Source organism: Tachysurus vachellii, chromosome 13, assembly GCF_030014155.1.
Source record: "Tachysurus vachellii isolate PV-2020 chromosome 13, HZAU_Pvac_v1, whole genome shotgun sequence".
NCBI classification, from domain to species: domain Eukaryota; kingdom Metazoa; phylum Chordata; class Actinopteri; order Siluriformes; family Bagridae; genus Tachysurus; species Tachysurus vachellii.
The window spans coordinates 15,523,911-15,547,874 of NC_083472.1; the positions used below are offsets into that span (position 1 = coordinate 15,523,911).

Here is a 23,964-nt window from a genome sequence, read left to right on the forward strand (position 1 = left end):
ACAAAGGAGCTCATCATGGACTACAGGAGGGAGAGAGGCATGCACTCCCTATCCACATTAAAGAGCTGCCAGTTGAATGTGTCTCCAGCTTCATGTTCCTGAAGATCCACATCTCAGAGGACCTGTCCCGGACCACCACCTCCTGCCTGGTCAAGAAAGCTCACCAGTGCCTGTCCTTCCTGAGGACACATGAAGAGACATCAGCTGTCTTCAGCCATCCTGGAGATTTTATATCGCTGTGTTTTATTTAAAATAAGATATGTATATTTACTATTTACTGGTCTGCAACAATTTTTAGGTATGTGCTACATGTCAAAGTAACATATCCATGGATGGCAGGACCCAAAGTTTCCCAAAATAACATTGCACTTAGCATCACACTGCCAGCTTTCATTCTTCCTATAATGCAACATAGTTCCATGTGTTCCCCAGGTAAACCAAACATATGCACCCGGCCATCTGTTTAAAAGCAAACATGAGTCATCAGAGAAGGCCACATGCCCATTTTTGGCACTTTCCTCCATGAACAGGGGTCAGCATGGGCACCCTGACTGGTCTGCAGCTATGCGTCCCTATACACAACAAACTGCTATGAACTTTGTATTCTGACACCTTTCCATCAGAACCAACATTAACTTTTTCAGAAATTTGAGCTACAGTAGCTCATCTTTTGGATTGGACCACACAGGCCAGCTTCACTCCCACACATGCATTCATGTGGCTTTGGCCACCCATGACCCTGTCGGCAGTTCCTTTGATAGATATTGGCCATTGCAGAATGGAAACACCCCACAAGAGCTGCAGTTTTGGAGATGTTCTGACCCAGTTTTCTAGCCATCACAATTTGGCCACTGTCAAACTTGCACAAATCCTTACTTTGACGAATTTTTCTTGCTTCAAAACACATCAACTTTGTTTTACAAATTTTGCAAAAAACAGCATAAAACCATTATCAACATCAGAAGAAACAGGGCACCACAGTAATTACCAATAACAAGACATATTTCCAAAATTAACAAAAGGACAAAAAGAATGTTTACCAGGGAGGTTACCAAGATTAAAGGAGCTGTAAAATATCTGACATGTCACTACCTGCATGGTGCAACAGTTTCTCATATTCTGGACAATGTGCTAGGCTGGCAAAATCCCTTTCACATGACAAAAACATCCAAGCCTGCCTAAATCATCCCAAATTATGTGGCAACATGTGGCAAAGTCTGAGGAGACCAAGGAAGAAGTTGAAAAACAACTCATAATTCTTATAGATTAATGAATAATTTGGTGGTGTGGTGGTGGTATTGTGCTGTGGGGCTGCTTGTCTTCAGCTTGGTCTGGGGCTCTAGTCAAGATAAAGGGAATTATTCAGAGCTCCAAATGCTCATTTATTTTGGCCACATAAGTTGGCCTCTGTTGGACAAGTGAAGATAAAGAACAATTTCATTAATTTAATTTTTTATATCACAGATACCTGCCATTTTAAAAGATGTGTAGACTTTTTTACTGTATATGTTTGAAGATTTTGACATTGATTTTGACACTGTCATCTACACTGAAGAGCCAGTCTCAAAATATATATATTTATAATTATATTTATATAAATATATAATTATATGTTCTATTAAAGTGATCTATTCACCAGTGGTAGATAGGCATAGAGATTTATAGAGGTGCATAGAGATATATAGAGGTGTTTTTTTAATATAGAGATGATAAGTATAGAGATGGGGGCACAGTGGCTTAGTGGTTCGCACGTTCACCTCACACCTCCAGGGTTGGGGGTTCGATTCCCGCCTCCGCCTTGTATGTGTGGAGTTTGCATGTTCTCCCCTTGCCTCGGGGGTTTCCTCCGGGCACTCCGGTTTCCTCCCCCGGTCCAATGACATGCATGGTAGGTTGATTGGCATCTCTGGAAAATTGTCTGTAGTGTGTGATTGCGTGAGTGAATGAGAGTGTGTGTGTGTGGGCCCTGTTATGGGTTGGCACTCCGTCCAGGGTGTATCCTGCCTTGATGCCTGATGACACCTGAGATGACGCCGTGACCCGAGGTAGTTCAGATAAGCGGTAGAAAATGAATGAATGAAGTATAGAGATGTAATTTTGGCCATTTTGCACACATAACATCTAATCATAATGATCTAATCTCTAAAAAATATGAGGCACTTTTATTAACTTGTCTCTGGTGTTAGGTTAGTAGATATGTTTGTTTGTACGTAATAAACCAGGGGCCTATTGCACAAAACTTGGATAAGGGATTAAGCCGGGATATCTTGGTGATCCTGGCTCAATTTATCTGTGATCCAGTTGCACTTAATCTGGATTAGGGGGCGGTACAATGTTATGGTATAAATTACCATGGAGATTTATTCTGTGGAGCTAGCCTGCTCCAGACCAGGCTAAATTCTAGGATCTATTTAATCTCATCCCTTATGTCAGTCAGCAGTCACCACAAACGGAAACCAATAGTTATTCCACTGCCCACTATACATTGTTATCACATATAACTAGACCCACTGTCATTATTTAAACATTTGTGATCATTAATTTCAATCATTTTGGGTAAATGATAATTTTTAGATGATGTTGCTATCATTAGATAATTTACAGTTTCCCATAGACTATATGGCTATATATAAAATTATAGAATATTAGGGCCACAGAGGAAAAAAAGTTGTTAAAATGACAGCTGTGGGGCATTTCATGGAATTGTTCTTCAGTATGGTTTCACAAACAAGGATATACTTAATCTTTTGGCACATTAGCACATTGTCATAAGTATCAGGACTGTAAAAAGAATATGCATCTTTTCCGCAGAAAGAACCAGCCTCAGTGTGGCCCTAATACTCTGTCGTATAAAATACACATTCCATATAAATATACAAAAACACAAAGTGCAACATTATGTTCCTTTATTGAATAAGGATAAAACAAAGCAGGTAAACTATCAGCTCCTTTCGAAACTGAAGTCACATAGTGACTCTACAAGATGGAAAGCACAGAATCAAAGCATATTATACAACAAAAGGATAAATACACATTCAAAACGTCTGTATATAACACACCCCACATGTCTGCTCATTGAAATAAATGCAGGACAAATCCATACACATCAACTGAACAGACAAATAAATGGATACAGTAGCCTCCCTGCAAGCTTGTATTACACACAGTATACAGCACAAACATCATAATAGGCCAAAATTAATTAATTAATATATATATATATATATATATATATATATATATATATATATATATATATATATATATATATATATAGAGAGAGAGAGAGAGAGAGAGAGAGAGAGAGAGAGAGAGAGAGAGAGAGAGAGAGAGAGAGAGAGAGAACACAAAAAACCCCAAATTCCTCTACCACTGCAGGACATATTTAACCAAAATTGAAAGCCGGAAGATTGCCGGATTGTCCCAGTCCATGGCTGGTGGCACTCTGGGGGCCCTCTCCTTCCTCAGGCAGGCCATATTGTGGAGGACAGCACAAGCCACAGTAATGTCACATGCCCTCACAGGGCTGACCCTTAATTTGTGAAGGCAGTGAAAGCATGCCTTCAGGAGGCCAAAGGTCATAATTATGTATTTTACCTCCTCGTATGCCTCCATGAGGATTTGTGCCTCCGACGGGGAAAAGTACGCCGCTCTTGTTGCCATGGTGAATCAGTGAATCTGTGATCGGTGGCAGGTCTGTTTGAGTGAGCCGTGACTTGGTCTTTATGCAACCAATTAAGCCCGGATGCACTTGTTTTGGATTCATTGAGCTCAGCTCAGTCATTTATCCTGGATGTCTTAATTCTACTTTTGTGCAACAGGCCCCTGGACATATATTTGTTTTGGCAGCACAGATGAGTAATGAATATATAATGAATAAGCCAAAGCAGATGTCTTGCTAAAGCAAGTCATCTTGTTATGTTCACCCCTACAATTGCAGCAGTATTGCCTCTATATTCAATTCAAAATTTGTTTTGCATTTTCAGGAAACACCACACATAATAGATCTCATGTTCAATACTGGGTTAAGTTGTCCTAAAAGGATAAAAAAAATGAAAAAAATCTAAAAAGAAATTAGACCCATTGTCTCATTTTAATACACAACATATTTCACAGTGTTGTTGGTGGTTGGTTTTGTCACACAAAAATGGCACACCTACTCCAGTGCAAAGATAAAAGGGCAAACTGTAGACACCAATATGTTTCAGCCGAAGCAAGGAAAAATTTGGTATTTTATGTTTGGTCAGACTACACTTCGTTTAAAGTGTGTCATGAACAACATCTTGGGTAAATCTCATTTAATTCGAACAGTCTCCACCAGCAGGCGGGGTAACAGTTTCGGTTTTTGTGTAAATACGGATGAGGAATGTTGGCAATGCCTGGATCACTTTAGAGGGGTCTCAGAAATCACGGAAAGCAGCAGCGTGCTCTTGCTACTACACCGATTTCTTTCTGAATTATTCACGTACTGTCTGGATAAGTAGATAGAGCCTTAGAAAATTTTATGAGAAAGTTGTGTGTTATATGGAGACCAAAGCTAATCGGAAATGAAGAACAGTCACGTAAACATGGATCGGTGTAATCCAGCCAATGGGTGTAAGAAGTTTAAACGAAAGGTTCAGGATTCTGTTAAACGCGAGGAAAAGAGATCACATGGCTTTAAAAAAAACTTCAACTCAGTGGGACATTTGGTGAGCGAAGTTTATGGAACAACACGTGAAAAGAAGTTACAGCCTTTTCATCCAGCTGAAGAATACATACGACAACCGGACATTTTAAATACAGCTCTTGACATGAAAATGTATACTTTGCCATCACTGACTAGGAATGAAACGGAAACACCATCGTGGTCAATTTCAAAAACACCAGTTAAAAACAGAAACGACACAGCATCCGTAGAAGTTTCAGTCTTCGACAATCAGCAAGCATTTTCAAGAAACTGCCCTCCACAATCACGTATTCTGTTGTGCAAACGCTCTGAAATGTCTTTCTGCTCGACCTCTCGCGGTTCATACCTCCATAACAGTGTTGACCCTACCGACTCAGTTATTAGGAAACCATCTGAAGAGCAATCGGCTGGCGTTGTCACAGAGATCAAAGCAATTCAGCAGACAAGAAGACTCCTAGCAAATGCTAGAGAGAGGACCAGGGTCCATACAATCAGTGCCGCATTTGAAGCTCTACGAAAGCAGGTATCTCATGTTTATTTAATTATTAATTGTCAGGCACTTTCAGGACAGCTATTTTAAGCTTGCAGAAAAACAGCATATCAGCATATCAGGGAACTCTGGTTATTCCAGGGGGATCTCTTCTATCTAAAAGATTCTATGAAGAATCCAAATGTATGGCTATCATTAAATGTTCAAGAAAAAACCCTTAAAGGACCTCATACTTTCATAGCATATTTAGCATATTTTCTCACACGACACAAAATATAGAAACCGCACCACAGGATGGCAATCTAACCATATTAGGCAACCTGTAATATTTCACTTACGATTTGACTTACATTTTATTTCAATTCATACAACAGAGCTATTGAAGGTTAAGGGCCTTGCTCAGGGGCCCAGCAGTGGCAGCTTGGTGGAACTCTGATTCGAACTCATGACCTTCCTATCAGTAGTCCAACGTCTTTACCATCCCGACAGTTGAGCTTACACTGGTAAATGAGTGTATATTTCAGATGTATAATTAATGCTCACATTTACATCTGAATGAAGTATAGCTCAGATTGCTAGAGCTTGATTTACATGGTTTAAATGGTTGACAATTTGCAAACAAAGAGTGAGCTGATTTTTTAAGTGAACATAATACGCTTATTAATTTGAAGTAATCTGTAGATCTGAAAGCAGAATCATACATTTTAATGAGTCACCACTCCTGATTATCTGGTCTGCATATTCCAACTGCCTTTCAAGACACAACACTCCCGTTTTATCTATAGTTGGGACCAGCACTGAGACTTAAACCCTCAGTAGCTGAGTTGGTTCCGTTTCTGGGAACAAACCTGGGCAGCAGCAGTAAGAACACAGGATCCTGTCTGGACCACCAAGCATAGGCAAATTACACTATTGCATAAAATATGGCTTTGGAGAGGACTGTAGATGGCAGTAGGAAAGCATCCTACATCAAGCTACACTAAGCCTTTCCTGGCTCAGCCTTCGATCTGTTCTTTCTTTTGGTAATGGTGAAGTTCATTTATGCTGGCCCTTGGTCTTACTCCTAGCATCAGTTGTTGTAGTGGTGTCAGTAGTGTGTCAGGGCTGCTAGATAGACTCCAGTAAACCAATGACTCTTTTTTGTTTTGGTACCTGTGAGATTCCAGGTTGGAAGAATCATTGGAAGTGATAGCTCAGTGGTTAAGACATTGGAATGTGGTCAGAAGGTTGTTCAAATCCCAGGAACAACAAGCTGCCTTTTTTTTTTTTTTTTTTTTGCTTTGCACAAATATCAATCTAGCCTTCTGATTCTTACTGCTGATGAGTGTTTTGCATCTTGTGGTACGGCTTCTATGATTCTGCTCTCAAAGACTGTCTTGTGGAGGTTGTTTGTTGATGTCACCAAATGTTTTCAGGAGCTTTTAAATGTGTCAACTACTGTTGTTGGCTTTGGGTGAGCTGTTTCATGTCTGTTTTTTATTTTCAGGACACTATTGATTGTTATCTTGGCAATGCCCAATGCTTGTCCAATGGCTTGCTTAATTGTCCTTTTCTCAGCATCAGAATGGCTGTTTTTTCCAAATCATCTTGTTGGTTTACTCTTTTTAACACAGGCTAAATCCAAGGCTAGACATTCAGAGATAATGATTTTTTTAAAAACCAATCTAACATCTAACCAATCTAAAAATACCATGTTCTTTGTCATGTTCTTTTTTTGTTTACTTGACAAATGGGTGACTTAAAACAAAAGTTGCTGTTCCAATACTTTGGTGGGAGAGGGGCTGTATATACATAAAGATTAACCTAAAAAAAATAACGAGCCCACAAATTCATGCCTAAAAAATTATATAAATTATAAACACATAGCTGTGTACTACTTTAGCCAGATATGGATATACTAGATCTGATATTCTTCCATCCCCAGGTTTGGGAATGGAATGCAAGCTTGGAACAAATTAAAGTGTCCTTTAATCTTTATCTGTTAATTTTGCTTTTCAGATATTTTATTATCTAAAACACACTCATATACACAGTTATGTGCTCGTTGGGTCTTTCTCTTGAGGCACTCATCTCCCACTAACTTTATCCTTGCCATGGCTTACTGCAACACAGAACATTCATTAGTCTAATTCCCTGCAGGTGTGCAATCTTCACCACTTACAGTACCTTCACTAGTCTGCCCTCCCTTCAAAATCTGGCACTCAAGCATGGCTACATCTTTGGTACCATGTTCCATTGTAGAAATTCATAATTTACTGAAGAAAAAAGTAAGAACAGTAAGATTACTTATAATCAGTTCTAAAAAAGAGTCAGTAATGAATGTGTGAAGGATTGTTGGGTCAAGTCATCTGAAATTACTAATACATAATAATAAGTAGTAGTGACCTAGAAAAACTAGTGGTTTCACCTACTCCAGCCTCAGTAGCACTGCTTGTACAGCAAGCAGTTGCTGAATTGTTGCCAAATGCATTTGTCTTAAACCCTCTGTTGAGCCATAAGAACATTCTGTTCACCACCAGAAAAATTGGGTCTTCAGGGTAAAATGTGACTTCAGTGACTTTGATCATGGCATGATTATTAGTGGCAGACAGCTTGTTTGAGTATTACAGAAACTGAGAAACTGACCATCAGAATTGGATGGAAAAAACAATTTTGAAACTGGGTCTCCCTTCCTCCTAAGACAGTTGTCCATCAAAGCAAAATTACTAATATACAAAATAATACATAATACCTCTCTGCACACTGCCTGACCAAAAAAAGTCATACACTCTAATATTTCATTAGACCACCTTGGCATCCAACTCTGCTGGATTCAACTTGGCACTGTTTCCAAGCTTATGCAATGTTGCAACATTAATTTTCATAATTAAAGAGTTTTATTAAATTCTCTTTTATTAAATTATTTAGGAAGTCAGTAATCCATTTACAGCTATATGTTCAGATAGCTAGGTCATTCAGCTTAGTAGTCAGTTTAGTGGGGACTGACTGTGTTAAATACAGAGCTGAACTAAATGAACAACATCCTAATGTTTGTATTATTATTAATCAGGGTGGTGAGAGCTAGCTGAAGAGCAGTGGAAATTGTGTCCTTTTTTGACATGTTAAGTGAACTGGTGCAAGTCCAGTGTAGGCAAAAAGCTCACTATGAGGTGACTTAAAATCAGTTTCTCAAAGCACTTTATAACAATGTAGGTGAATGCAAAAATCATTCAGACACTGACAGTGAAGAATTGTGCCAGTTGTCCAGCACATGCTCTGTGCATACAACCGAGTATGCCATCAAACCAGCTGACTTCTGTGCAGCTCAGTGCCAAGTATCTCTGTTTGGGAGATTGATATTGTATTATCAGCTGTGGAGGAGTCAACATTTGTGGTGTGATGTTTGAAGCTTCGATCGAAGAGAACAAAGTAGTGGTTGAGTTTGTCTGAGAAGAAGGCATTGCTGGTTGGAAGAGACTGTATAATAGGTTTGTGATCATTGAAAGTCAACATGCCTTTCCATGTGCATATGCTGTGGAAGTGATCCCCAAACTGAAGTATATGTGCATGCTTGGTTGGTATGTGCATTGCTAGATATTAGGGGTTCTGTTGATACTAAGCCATGGTCAGGTAGTCAAGAAAGATTTCACTCACTACTGCCAGAAGAGCTGTATGGGACACAAAGAAAAACCCAAACAAATTCTAGAGACATACAGGCTGCTTTTGAAAAAAGTTGTGGTGGTGTTTGTAGGAGCATAATAAGGAAGTACTTGAACACAAATGACCTGCATGGTCGGTCGAGTTGCCAGCAGAAAGCTGTTACTGCGCCCATGCCACAAAAAAGCCCACCTTTTGAATAGGGATTATACTTATTAATATATTTTTATGTTTTGTGTTATACTCTGGGAACTGTATTATATTGTCATCAATTTGGCCACTGATTATAGGCTGCAGTTGTTGCTGCTAAAGGGGTCACAACCAATTAGGATTTACACATGGGTACCAAAGATGTGAACTGTTATTCTTCAGTAAAATAATTGATCAACATTTATGTTTTGTGTTTCCTCATGTATTCCTTGTATATTTAGTGTGACATACACATTAGGCATATGTTCTACAATATTGTCTACTGTACATAGTTTTGTGAGTTATAAGTTTTTATAGACTGAAATATGTTTTGCTTTTTCAACCAGACATAAAGTTACATCATTTTGAAAACCTGTTCTATTTTGTTTTGATAAATTGTTCATATTTTCATTAGGTTATTTAAACATTATAAACATTATCCACTGTTCCATTGAGGATAAATGTTTTAGCATTTAATCGTGTAGACAACTGTTTGCTTAATACTACACATGTTTAAAGTGGAATGTATAAGGATTTCATATAAACCTCTTATGGTGTTAATGTAATCAAAATTTTTCCAAGCTATCTCTAACCTGTGTTTAACACTGCTTCTATAGGTGCCTTGCTACTCCTATGGACAGAAGCTTTCCAAGCTGGCTATATTAAGAATTGCTTGCAACTATATCCTGTCACTGGCACAACTTGTGGATCTGGATTATACACCAGACCATAGCAACATGAGTTTCCGAGAGTGTGTTGAGCAGTGCACCCGAACCTTGCAGGCTGAGGGTCGTGCCAAGAAGAGAAAGGTAAATAAAGTTGCAGGATGTTTAAAGATTTTTTTTAAATGAACTAGACATTATGCTGTACAACCTACTACAGCATGCAGTTTAATAATTATTTTAAAAGACTGAAATAAATGTTGCTTTCACACATCAAAATACATGCTTTCACACATCAGGGGTCTAATCTAATTCTATATCTGGATTTCTGTAAAGCTGCTTCTTGAAAATATTCATTGTTGAAAGCAATATGTCAGGTCCATCAATATTTGTACACTGAAAAAAATGGTTATTTTAATTGTCTACCACAGAACAAATAACCATAAACCAAAACCATAAGAAAGTAAAAACCTAACAAAAACGTATTGCTAAAGTAATGAAAGAAAAAGAATCACTGTAGTTGGAAACATCAAGAACATCTGGCAACGAACCATGTGCAGGCAGCATTCTTATATAGTGCCTGGAATTTAAAAATTTTTAAATTATATTCCCTCATTTTATGGCATGGTGATGTATAAATACTAGTAGAACAGGATGGATTCTAATGTGTATAGGGAAGTGGAGGGACATGTTATCTGCTAAGATTATGCCGAGTGCACCAAAACAGATTAAAGCAAATAAATTTGAAAGCAGACTTTTTAAGGAATGTTCTGTAAGTGCCAATTCAATCACATAAATAAAACAAATTTAAACATGAATTTCACTGAAGGCAAAAAGACAAAAACGAACACCTAGAAACACAGTAGACATATACACTAAAGCTTAAGAGTTACACCAGGGAAGAATTACAGCATCTGGTGATGTCTATGGGTTCTATACTTCATGTCTTCATTGACTGCAAAAGATTTGAAACCAGATATTCAATTTGATACATTTTAATATTTAATAAGACTTGGCTAGATTTTGCAAATTGGTCCCATAAAAAGTTAGGGTTCCACAATAGAAAAAAGTGTTATAATTTCAACAGTTTACTTGATTAAGTTAAACTGGAAACACATGTTATTTATCATATGATATATAGCCCTTATTTGCTGACTGCAAACACATTGGATTGAATTCTAAATATACAGGGAACAATCAACATGTCTTTGTAAGGTTTTGGGATATTATGAGAACTTAATCTCTGTCAGATTACTGTCTTAATACAGTCTCTGGAACTGTATTTAAGGAATTGAATTGAATAAATGATGGTGGTGGAATCTTTTGTTAATCCATCACATTTGGATCTGGTGACAAGGCCACAGTATACGATTAACATAATGTTAATGCCCATATATAATGGAGTAGCTTCTTAAACGCAACAGCTTTCTTCTCTGCTGGCCTCATCTCAGGTCCTTGTGGTGTTTAGGGCAAAATTGGGCTTTTTTGGGAAAAAATGGGCTTTCTGCCCCATTCTTTGTGGTTCTTAGAGACTTAGTTAGAGAATTAGTTACATTTTGATCAATATTGTTAACAGTATAAATATGCATGTTTCTTTCGCTGGACCAGATTATTCTGGTCATGGGTCACTGACCTATAGTGGGTCTGTAGCCTTGCTATCATACAGGATGGGTTTCTGCCAAAGGAGTGTTCTACTCTATAAAATGTCAGCTCTACGTGATTAACAATCCAGTTATGCAGAATTCATGCTTGTGCAGACAATGGCTAAGCTCAGGTGGGAGGTGTTTTATTGTCTGCATTGGTTATAAAAACAGAGGAACAAGTGTTTTCATACTGACAACAAAGACTATATTGAGAATATTAGGTCCTGGCAAATATTGGTTCCATAGCATATGGTTTAGCCAACATAACTGATTGTGAACTGGTTAGCCTGGGCCACATGCCTGCTGTTGCATTTCAATATTGGTGTATACACAATGCCCCACTGTATGCTGACAAAGCACTGAATGCAGCTGTAGAGATGAGAGTCTGATGCAGTCTTCATTGACTCATGCATTATGCGAGTAATGGTGAGGAAATGTTTACAGGACACTGCTAAAACACTGCGTCACTGTTGGAGATGAAGTTGATTGGGATGTAATCTGTAGTTCGCCAGTAAAAGACTACATCAGCTTCTATGTGTACAAGGATCGAAACGAAAGAACAACTACAGCATGAAACTGGCTATAATTAGAGACCTGACATAGAGATCAGTTTTTTAAGAGAAACAAAAAACCAGACCTGACCCCTGTTTCCATCAAAGGCATGAATGTGGAGATGGTTCAAGATTATAAATACCTTCAACATTTGCAGAAACATGGCAATAGTGTTCAGTGACCACTTTTAATACATGGTGTGCTAGGGCATCGAGATTAAGGCTTTTTGTTTAAGGAGATTGGATAGGAACCTCAGAAAGGATAAATTCTGTATCCAATGACAACATATTATTATTATTATTATTATTATTATTATTATTATAGTTATAAGCCTTTTAAGAGTATGCTTATAACTTGATTAACTGTTTAATGAAGTAGCCCCACTACTTTTTTTAGTTTTCAGTCACTCATCTATTCTGACAGACCTAGGTGTCACTACAATTCTGATGTCTTTCTTGATTCTTGAAGAGTCGGTAGGTCACAATGAGCCATGATTGTAGTACAGAATAGATTTGCTCCAATGACCTATCAGATTCATTTAATCTCTGGATGATTTATGCTTTAGCAATAACCTCAAGTTTCATGGTAACCTCCACTTATTTCTCCTTAGATATATTGTTGTCTGCTTGATTTAAAAGTTCATCCTCATGCCCCAGTTCAGCTACTTTAAGAAACACCCTCTTAATCCATAAAGCAAAGAAAATATATTGAATGTCTTGTAATTCCAACCTACATTTAAAACATTTATTTTAAAACAATTTACTTAAATCCAAAACCGAAAGTGCAGGACTTTTGATTTAGACAGGATTTAGATTTTTATTTTCTTTTCATGTTGGACATTTCATGTTTTTTTATATATTGATCAATTTTCTACTCTGCTGTATTTTTAACAAAAAAAAGAAACAAGTATCATATATTGATAAATATAGTTTGATATATACACATTCTCTATTTTAACAGTCAAACTCATTAAATTGCACTGAAACTGTGTTACCATTGCATAAAGCACAGATAGAAGGAAAATATCCAGGCGCTCCTCCCCCTCTCACTGGCAGTCCTAGACACCAGATGTTTGCAAAGCTAGCTAGGAAGTCCTGCTGGCGCCATTCAGGGCAGAGGGCAGGGTGAAGGCACGCGAGTTGGAACATAAGAATTCACTCACTGCAGGAACTGACACATTACACAGTGCATTACCCTAGCTGGATCCCCAGTTCTCCCTAAGCCATCTGTTGAAATAAAAGAAAGTTTTTCTGTATCTCGTGCTTAGCACACATTAATAAGAGTGGGGGAGGGCAGAACTAAAAGAAATGTGTGTGTGTGTGTGTGTGTGTGTTAGAGAGAGAGAGAGAGAGAGAGAGAGAGAGAGTCTGTAGTCTAGGTTTGGGTTTGAGGTTCTTAAAAAGAAAATGATGTGTGTCTTCTTGGTCTAACTGAACTTTAGTGGACTTTTTGCATATGTTGTCATTGAGGTAAAGTATAATATTTTTAACATAATTCACTCATCAATTGTCCATATGCCATTATGCACTCCCGACTGAATAAAATAATACATAATTTGAGCTGTATATGGTTGCTATGGTTGGGGTGGTTCTAATTAGTTGTAATAAATAATGCCCATATATTTATTCATACTTTGAATTTCAAATCATTTTGTATAACTGTCATATGTATATGTTTGTATAGGAATAAAATGAAGACTCTGGCTTAGAAGAAAGAAGAACTTCACCACAGAATGTTTAAGACAAGGACATAATCTACACTGATGCATCTTTACACTTGAAGTGTTATGTCACAAAAAATTATATATATATATATATATATATATATATATATATATATATATATATATATATATATACATACACACACACACTGTGTGCACAATTATTAGGCAAGTTGTATTTTTGAGGATTACTTTTGTTATTGTACAACTATAGTGCTCTTGGTCAATCCAAAATGTTAACAAACCCTCAGACCTGAAAATTTAAGTAGTAAAAGTAAGTTTTGGCTTTCTTAAGAGATATAGTACACCGTTATTAGGCAACTATTAGTGTGCAGAATTATTCATTCATTCATTTTCTACCGCTTATCCGAACTACTCGGGTCACGGGGAGCCTGTGCCTATGTCAGGCGTCATCGGGCATCAAGGCAGAATACACCCTGGACAGAGTGCCAACCCATCGCAGGGCACACACACACTCTCATTCACTCACGCAATCACACACTACAGACAATTTTCCAGAGATGCCAATCAACCTACCATGCATGTCTTTGGACCGGGGGAGGAAACCCCCGAGGCACGGGGAGAACATGCAAACTCCACGCACGCAAGGCGGAGGCGGGAATCGAAACCCCAACCCTGGAGGTGTGAGGCGAACGTGCTAACCACTAAGCCACCGTGCCCCCCGTGCAGAATTATTATGCAACTAAATAAAAAACAAAGATTTTCTTATCTCACTTTTCACCTGTTAAAGTGACAATAATAAACAAACTCAATTTACAAATAAACATTTCTGAAATTTCAAAAAAAGTGACTAATATAGCCACCCTTCTTTTCGATAACAGTCACAAGCCTTCCATTCACGGAGTCAGTCAGTTTCTTGTAGTGTTAATTTCGTCAGACGAGACGAGACGATGACAAGACTGCACCGCTGTCCAAAAACGCTAAGACTAAATTAATAATGCATTATTGTTGACGAAAAAAGACGAGACGAAAATGTTTTGTATAAAATAAAAACTAAGATAAAATCTCTCTTTCGTCTACAATTGTCTCTGCTTTTTCATCAGCTGTTACGCCTTTAAAATATTCAGAACGAGTTCGCGGCTTCGCGCTGTTTAGTGTGTGTGTAGAAAGAATTTGTCCACACGCCGCTCAAAAAAATAAATAAAAAAATCCTGAGCGCAAGTCCACCATCTAGGCAGGCTTTTTGTGTTAAATTATATTTCCTGTCGCTGCGCAGGCTCTTTTATTGTACATGACAGCTTATATCCCGATGACCGGTCTTTGCATTACGATTAAAAGCAGTATCAATAAAGTAAAAAATGTGATGTGCAGTCAAGTTCGAGTGAAACATAATGTAAAACACTTTTTTTACTGAAATGTTTATCAGTAATAATCTCAGTAATAATGTGTTATTTTAAAAAAAACTAAAATTTTTTGACTAAGACTAGACTAAAATTAAAAGACTTTTAGTCGACTAAAACTTGACTAACAAAAAAGATATGTGAATGACTAAATATGACTAAAACTAACAAGGACATTTGGCCTAAGACTAGGACTAAAATAAAAATAGGTGACTAAATTAACACTAGTTTCTTGATCTGGTCAGAATCAACTGCCTCCCAGACACTGTTCAGAGCGGTGTACCGTTTACCTTCACTGTAAATTTCCTGCTTAAGAAGAGTACTTTGATGCATGTGATGGAGCGTTGTCTTGCATAAAAATCAAAGTCTTCTTGAAAGATGCAGACTTTTTCCTGTACCACTGCTTGAAGAAAGTGACTTCTAAAAATTGTCAGTATGCCAGAGAGTTGATTTTGAGTTAATTTTCAACCCAAAAAGGTCCAACTAGCTCATCTTTAATAATACTTGCCCATACCAGTACCCCACCTCCACCTTGCTGCCGTCTGAGTCGAAGTGGAGCTCTGTGTCCGTTAGTGATCCAACCACAGGCCCATCCATCTGGTCCGTCAAGAGTCACTCTCATCTCATCAGTCCACAAAACCTTTGAAAAATCTGTCTTCAGATATTTCTTGGCCCATTCTTGACATTTAAACTTATTTGTCTTGTTCAGATTTGGTCGGGTTTCAGCCTTTCTTACCTTGGCCATGTCTTTGAGAACTGAACATCTCGTACTTCTTGACACTCCAGGTAGGTTGCAGTTGTGGAATATGGCAGCACTGGAGAATAATGGGTTCCTGGTAGCATCATGTTTGATTCTTCTCAAATCTTTGGCGGTTAATTTGCGTCTTTTCTTCTCGACACGTTTCTTGCGACCCTGTTGACTATTTGCAACATAACTGTTGATGGTTCTGTGATCATGCCCCAAAATCTTAGATATTTCAAGAGTGCTGCATCCCCCTGAAACATTTTTTACAATTTTTGACTTTTCAGTTAAATCTCTTTTTTGGCCCATTTTTCCTGAGGAGAAGAATCTGCCTAATAATTTTGCACACCTTGATATAGGGTGTTGATCCCCTTAGGCCACACCCTCCCTCGTTACTCCGTAAATCCAATAAGCATTCAAGTTTATACAGCTTGGAGTTGGAAATTATGGATAAAAAATGGCCAAAATTATCACTTGTGTATATATATATGTATGTATGTATGTATGTATGTATGTATGTATGTATACATATACACACACACACACACTACTATTACTACCAACACTACTACTATTAATGCAGTAACTGCAGACATTGAATGTTGCAACCTATTGTGCCTAATACCACACATTATTAAGAGTCAAGAAGCTGCTATTGTTATTTCAGCCATATATAGCAGATGCAGTACATGGTGAAATGAGACAATGTTTCTTTAGGACCATGGTGCTACACAGAACACAGAGCAAAGGACTTAAAGTAAGTTAATCCTAGCCACATAAAGTGCATCTGTGCAACCTAGTGCAAACAATGCGAGACAAAAGACAGTGCAAATAAGCAATACAAAACACTACAAGATAATACACAAAAGCAGCGCCCACCAGTGTACATACTGTATATTCTACAGTACATGTGCAAAAATATAGAAATGGACACTTAATATAATAGCAACAGATATATGGAGATATATTGTAATGAGATTATGATAAATATCTGCAGTTATATGAGGTATTGTAATGATATTATTATAATATTATGTTTAATATGTACAATAAAACTGATGAAAGATTAAAAGTTTAGCTTCACAAATATTTCAGTTAATTTGTTTATAAGGATTTAACTCACTCTTGAATTTCTTTGTATCCACTGCATGGATAGGTTTGGACACACCCATTCCTATTATGCATTATTAATATGAATATATCCATAATAAATGTTTAATGACACATTGCATACACCATAAATACAAAATAGTATGCATTTAATTTTTTTCCTTCATAATAAATATTCAAAACATTTCTGTATTGAGCTGTCTTTCAGTTAACTTATATCAGTCATGAAATGAGAATAGGTACCTTGAATTCAGTAACTTGTTAAAAATGACAGCACATTATTTTTTATATTAAAAAGAATAAGAATAATAAATAACTTTAAGGTGTCATTAAACTTGGGACAAATCTGGTTTCTTTATTTTTTTTATTAATTTTTGTCTTATTAAAAATCTATAAAGGAAGTGAGAAACGTCCTTTTAAAATAAAAACTGGCAGTCACATATAATGGAGTCAAATTTCAAAGAAAAGTATTTTTCATAGTGTTATAAATAAAAGTGTTTTTCATATTTTTTCATTTGATACATGACACTAGGCTAGGTATTCAACAATAGGAACATGCAAATTTTCCCACCCATCTACCTCTGCTAAACAAATGAAAATGGCATTTATGATCATCATTAACACTAACTGGATATTTTGTAGTACAGTTAGTGATTAAAATGTATAAACCTCTGTAGCCTTAAACCTACTTAAAGGAGTATTTTGGAATTTCTAAATTAAGAAAACTGTAAGGTCAGACCTTTTGAGTTAAAACACGGTCTAGTATTGTCAGAGAAGTGGGGTGTCTTCATAGATAAAATTCAGACCCAAGCACAGGGATGATGTAAAAGGGTGTTTATTGTTGGAAAAAGCAGAAGGCAAGAAACACTAGGATACCAGGAACACAGAAACAACAGCAAACCAAAGACAAGGACTCAACAAAAACACACACAAGCAACTGGTACAAATAGGGAAGGCAATTATTGAAACACAAGGAACAGGTGTACAGAGGCGGTAACAGATTAAGGAAAGGGTGGGGCACACACACACGCAAACATAAGTGCGTACACCTCTCACATTTTTGTAAAGATTTTAGTATATCTTTTCATGTGACAACACTGAAGAAATGACACTTTTCTACAATGTAAAGTAGTGAGTGTACAGATTGTACAGTGTAAATTTTGAGTGTATATTTTGAGTTAGGGGTGTAAGGGGTGTGTATATTTTGAGTTAGAGGTGTACTCACTCTTGTGGCCAGCAGTTTAGACATTAATGGCTGTGTGTTGAGTTATTTTGAGGGGACAGCACATTTGCGCTGTTATACAAGCTGTACACTCACTACTTTACATTGTAGCAAAATGTCATTTCTTCAGTGTTGTCACATGGAAAGATATAATAAAATATTTACAAAAATGTGAGGGTTATACTCACTTCTGTGAGATACTGCATATTGTTGTGAAATATGTCTCTGTACCCTGTCTGAATTTGGTCATATTTTTGGCCAGCAGTTTTTGATCCAGACCTACAATATCAATACAAATATAAGTTTTCCCCAGACAATCATCTTCACATCACATCACAGAGGTCACAAGCCAGGCACAGTACACCACAAGAAAAGAAAATTTTAAATTTGAAATACTTGACAATTTTCGCAAGAGTCCTGGCAAAAAACTCAGACCTGGATGATCCTCAGTGTCAGATCTTATATGGACAGATGAAGTATAACTTTTTAGCCAACAATATTTTTGGATTTAAAGGAAATGGCCTTCTCCATGTTCAGGTTATAAATGATCAAGCCTTATCAGTTTGTAAACTTCTCTATGCATACCAAGATATGTTTAAGACTATCAAAGCATTCTGGAGTGAAATGCGCTGCCCACCAGATAGTTTGGTCTCAGTTGCAGGTCATGGGTTAAAAACACCCAAGAATGGCTAAGAACAAAACATTGGACTATTCTGAAGTGACCTTCTATGAGCCCTGATCTAAATCCTATTGTAGAAAAAGCTGAAACATGCAGTCTGGAGAAGGCACCTTTCAAACCTGAGACAGCTGGAGCAGTTTGCTTATGAGGAGTGAGCTAAGGCTAAAATACCTCTTTGAAGATGCAGAGTTATAATTGAGAGTTACAGAAATAGCTTGCTTGCAGTGATTGCCTCAAAATGGTTTGCAACAAAAAAAAGTTAATGCTTTTGTTGAACCACAATTCAAAAGCAATTATTTTCATTATTCAATTTTCAGTAAAAGTTTTATTTATTCATAGTCCAATGGAAGGGTTCCAACAATTTTGTCCACGTGTATATAAAGGGAAAAGAGTTGACCTAAAGAGCCTGGCAGAGGTCCAAACACTGGTTTGCATACAGAAGAATACATTTCCAAACAGATCAGTCAAATAAGATCACCCTTGATCATCAGGGTTTTAAAGGAAAATTAGTTTTTCATTTGACTCGTAAATACTAGTACACACTCCATATCAGTAGATGGCGTTAATGCACTTATTGTTGTTTGCCACCTCCATAAAGCTCAAGAAGGAAACTTTTTCCCGACTAAAAGGCATGTAAAGAAATTAACGGTAAGGTCAAGAGCGTTAAGGCGCTATCTTCCAGTAAATTTTAAATTTGACATAAATCTACATTATCTAATGGATAGTGAAGGCGTGAGGACTGACCCCCAGCTTCAGCAGTTCATTGAAACTGAGTCTCAAAAGCAAAGATTTCAGCAGCTGGTTCATCAAATGACGGAAGTCTGTTGGGTAAGCAAAGTCAAAACAAGGAGCTAATAATAGCATAAAATTTCTTGAGCTCTCTGAGTTAAAGTGATATAGCGACTCTATTTTGGTAAAGTAGAAACATTTAGGGTCTTGGGTCTTCGAGCTATGTTTTACGATCTGCTAGGCAGCTAAATACGTACAAGGCGTCACCGAAAAGGAAGCAATAAAAATACCATTAAACAGCACGTGGTGTTATAGGGAAATGTGCAAAAATAGTGTGCAGTTCTGCGCCCGAATGAAATAATGTACGATAAATTTAATCGGACGTCGTGTAAAGTGAACAGTTCTAGAAGACTACTACTACTACTACTACTACAAAAAAAAAAAAAAAAATAGATTTGTGGCCCACTCCCAGCGGCATGCCATAACACGGCTATACCTATAGTAAGTGTCGTCCAAATAAGATAATTTTGTATGGCTTACAGTATATCTATACCGCTAGATAAATACAACAACATAGCCACTAATCAGTAATGAACCCTTCTAGAAAACTTTATATGGCCCAAATTTGTGCTTTATGTAGACTATTATATGGCTCAGTTCTGGCCCTTATGTGGCACTTATCTCCCACATATGGCACTAAAATCCATTGGGACATCATTTTATTTTTATTTGCATATTATTTTCTTTATATTGTGTTTTGGTTTTCTATACTTATCAGAGAACCTGTTTGTAGATTGATCTGCACGAGTCAGTGTCAGAAATTTTCGCATTCCTCAAAAATTAAACAAGATCCAAGAGGATTCCACAACTGCCATATGATGTACAAATGTGCACAGAGCAACCTACAAACAATTGCAGTTCAATCCAAATAAGTAATGGGTGAATACATTTGTGTATTTCCAACATATTTGTGAACCAAATACTTCAAGTAATTCTATATTTGTGTTTAAGTCACTGTATATTTGTGGATCTTCAAGTTATGCAAGAAACAAATACATGCAATAGTTTCTAATACACGTACATTAGCTCATCAGGCACCAACGACCATGCCAACTTCAAATTAACTGAGATCACATTTATCCCCATTCTGATATTTGATTTAAACTTTAGCTGAAGCTCTTGACCTATATTTGGATGCCTAGATAAAAAGTGCCTTAGACCTAATTATAAGCTTGATTTAGTTCTTATTCTTAGTTCAAATATGTTTTCTGTTGACATATTCTATGCTACTGTTTTAGACAATACCATACTTCCAGCTGCCTAGTTGTGCATTTTTTAGTTTTGCTGAGAGTCTTGCCTGTCTCAAGGATCTAATGAATGCCTTCAGATGTTGAAGGTAGATATTACTAAATAGTAATCTAATCAAAATAGGCAGCAGCATAGGAAAACAGGCCACATATCTGAGAAGAGAATCTAAATGAAAGCTACAAATGAAAACAGCAATATTTAAAAGATCAGTTTTTTTATGAAGAATATTTTAAGTAAAAATGTGATGTGACATAACAGCATAATGGATGTGGTGTGTCTGAAATACACGTATAATCCTTTTGACAATTCAACATTCAAACCATCACAGCACTTTTTCTTCATACCTAAAATTACTTTGTCAGTTTTAAAATTAGGAAAACCATCTAAAATGTTTCTGAAGATTTGAAATGTTATGTACATTATATTATGATACACTTTATATACTATTTACTGTCATCAGCTATATAAACTCTAACTTTACTTTTCCTCCAAAAATAAAAGGAAAATGTTTAGATATAATTAAGAAACAGTAAAAATTAATTCATTAAAAATTTAACTGAAGCTCCTGACCTATGTCTACATGATTGTGTTGTGCTGCTGCCACCTGAATTGGCTGATTGGAATAGCTGGACAGTGTGCAGGTGTACAATTGTACCTTTTTTAAAGTGGACATTGAGTGCAAATTTTAACTTCCTTAACAAAAGTTTAAATTCCATTGGCCCTATTCCATCATTGAGAGACTGTTGACTACTTAATTTTGCAGGCATCTTATAGAGAGATCTTATATGGAGCTGCCTTTTTTATTAATTTTCAAAAATTTTTGGGAAGAGTCACGTAGGTTCTTATTTTCTTTATTATTTTCTTAGTATCTATATTGTGGTTTTCTTCATTAGAACATGTACTTTTGCCCTGTATAAATACAATGTGAATGTTTGTAATCTGTGGTTTTGTACTTGTTTGTCTCTATAGGAAAAGTGCACCGATAAACCTGGTCCAAAGCTTGACTCCAGGACAGAAGTATGTTTTATAAATTGTGTTGAACGTTTCATTGACACAAGCCAGTTCATCCTCAGCAGACTTGAACAAACTCAGAAGACAAGAGACTCCTTCTCAGAGACTATAACAGACTAGCTGCAACCTGAAATCTCAACAGACAGAACAACCATCTGTTTCCATACACCTTGTATAAAAAATCTTCCATTATTATATTCAAAGAGTGCCCGATGTATAATATTTGAAGAATCTTGTCTAAGAAATAGATCAATATGTACATATGCTTGTACAAGAGGCCAAAAAATGCTTGGCAAAAGTTTGTATATTAAAAATGGAATTGCTTACATTTAAAATCTCTTTTGTATGAAACCACAAGACAATCTTCATGAATATACTTACAAAGACATCCTTGTACTATGGTATGTCTGCCTGCTCATACTGAGAATCCTGGTATTGTGTGCCTTTATTGACCATTTCCTTGTGTTTGTAGGAGCTAGGTGGTTTTCGAGCTTATGTTTTGTTTATTTTTTAGAATCCATTTTTAGAAATTCAAAAATACTAAATTTATTAAAAACTTGACACTAGATTTTGTGACTTTTTTAAACCTTTTTATTGGCTTTACTAAAATGGGGCCTAGCTAACAAAAAAAGAAGCTAATAACAGATCTTCATGAAGCTCACTTCAAAGCTGCTGTTATATTGGTTGAGTAAGCAGGTTCTCTTGAGTCACCACCAGTGTTTACATCCAGTGCCTAAGGGCCATGTACTTTGCGTTTGTTCTTTATTTTAATTTTAAACTGAATTAGAAAAAAGGTTTACTGTTGTAATCAGCTTGTTGATGAGTAATGTAATAATTATAAACTATTCAAAGTAATTGGATATGTAAATTCAATAGGATCTGTTTTTGAGTTAATTAAATCATTGTGCCGAAATCAAAATACAAAAATTATCAACAATTTTTTTTCATCATGAAATGCATGATTAAGCATACGTGATTTTATGAATTTTTATCTTAGGGGAGAATAGCTGGGGAAGTATTGGTCTCCCACGCATGCTTGTGCTTTGTGACTCATAAGACAAATGTTTGGAAATAGAATCTGTTTGCCAATGGCCACAATGATGTACTGTTGGAATACTACTGCAAAGTGATCACAGAAAATCAATTATACTATAATTATGCTATTAAGTTGTGATCTTCAAAAAACAACTTCTGATTTTTGTTACCTTAAGTCTTAAGCATAGATGCTTTGTAAAAGTCAGAAGGATCTCTTGCAAAGTAGTCTTAAAATCTTACATGAAATGTAACTTTGCTCATATTGTGGCTTGTGATCTAGCCTGAATAAATCATGATTACTAGATCTCCCACACCTATTGTTGATTGTATTATCAGCATTGCCAATTGTCCAAAGAGTTGCATTCTTGCAGGTGTACTAGATAGTTATAAAGTTTCCAACTGGTGCTGCACGATTAATCATATCGCAATCGCGATATCAAGCCTGTGCGATTATATGATGCAAAATGCTGCGATTTTATAAACTAAATAAATGTGTGTGTGGACATGACAACCCATTCTCTCTGAAAGCTGTTTGCCTATTTCATACACTACACCGCTATCCGCTAAGGCCATCCTTAATCATTCTTGTTTGCCGTAACCCGACCGACCCTGTCAGTTTAGGACCGACTCAATTTTTATTTTTTTTTGCTTTAAGTCCGGCCGACTTGCCGGTTGTAAATTTGCGTTAAGACCGACCTTTTTTTTTACTCTTCAAACAACTGATACAAAAGCAATAAAATAATATTAACGGGTTCGGGCACCATAATACATCTAAAATAAGCATCAAAATAAGGTTTACAATGATGCGCCCGAAGGCACGGGATGAAGACCCAGTCAGTGACGTCACGATATGCTAATTTGTTTAAAGTCATACCTACGTAATCACTAGGGATGAGTGAGTACAGCATTATCTGTATCTGTATCCGTACTCGGAGTGGGTGGGGCCTAACCCGGAAGTAGGCGGGGTCTTGGAAGGCGAGGTCTTGAATTTGTCTTGGAATGGGCGGGGCTTTAACCGGTAATAATTAATTTGTAATATTTATAACACTACCTTACTACCTTTATGTTTTTATGAAATACAGCAAAAACGTGTCAGACACACAGTGTCTGGTTACTGGTTAGAGACAGCTGAAGGTTTAAAAAAGAAAAAAAAATCTCCGACAGGCAGAGACGCAATGCGAGTCGCATTCTAGCAAGCAAGCA

General features: G+C 36.8%; 3 protein-coding genes across 4 annotated transcripts in view; 2 read left to right on the forward strand and 1 right to left on the reverse strand.

Annotated features, from left to right (window-relative positions):
- Positions 1-23,964, reverse strand: part of hdac3 (histone deacetylase 3) — a 448,843-nt gene that overhangs the window by 191,548 nt on the left and 233,331 nt on the right. The gene's annotated exons all lie outside the window — the stretch shown is intronic.
- On the forward strand, positions 4,333-14,371 carry atoh8 (atonal bHLH transcription factor 8). Its single transcript, XM_060885437.1, has 3 exons — positions 4,333-5,192; positions 9,602-9,793; positions 13,525-14,371. The coding sequence occupies exons 1-3, from the start codon at positions 4,548-4,550 to the stop codon at positions 13,528-13,530; spliced, it is 843 nt and encodes a 280-aa protein (XP_060741420.1). The 5' UTR covers positions 4,333-4,547; the 3' UTR covers positions 13,531-14,371.
- On the forward strand, positions 19,265-23,276 carry timm8a (translocase of inner mitochondrial membrane 8 homolog A (yeast)). Its single transcript, XM_060885753.1, has 2 exons — positions 19,265-19,506; positions 21,685-23,276. The coding sequence occupies exons 1-2, from the start codon at positions 19,396-19,398 to the stop codon at positions 21,844-21,846; spliced, it is 273 nt and encodes a 90-aa protein (XP_060741736.1). The 5' UTR covers positions 19,265-19,395; the 3' UTR covers positions 21,847-23,276.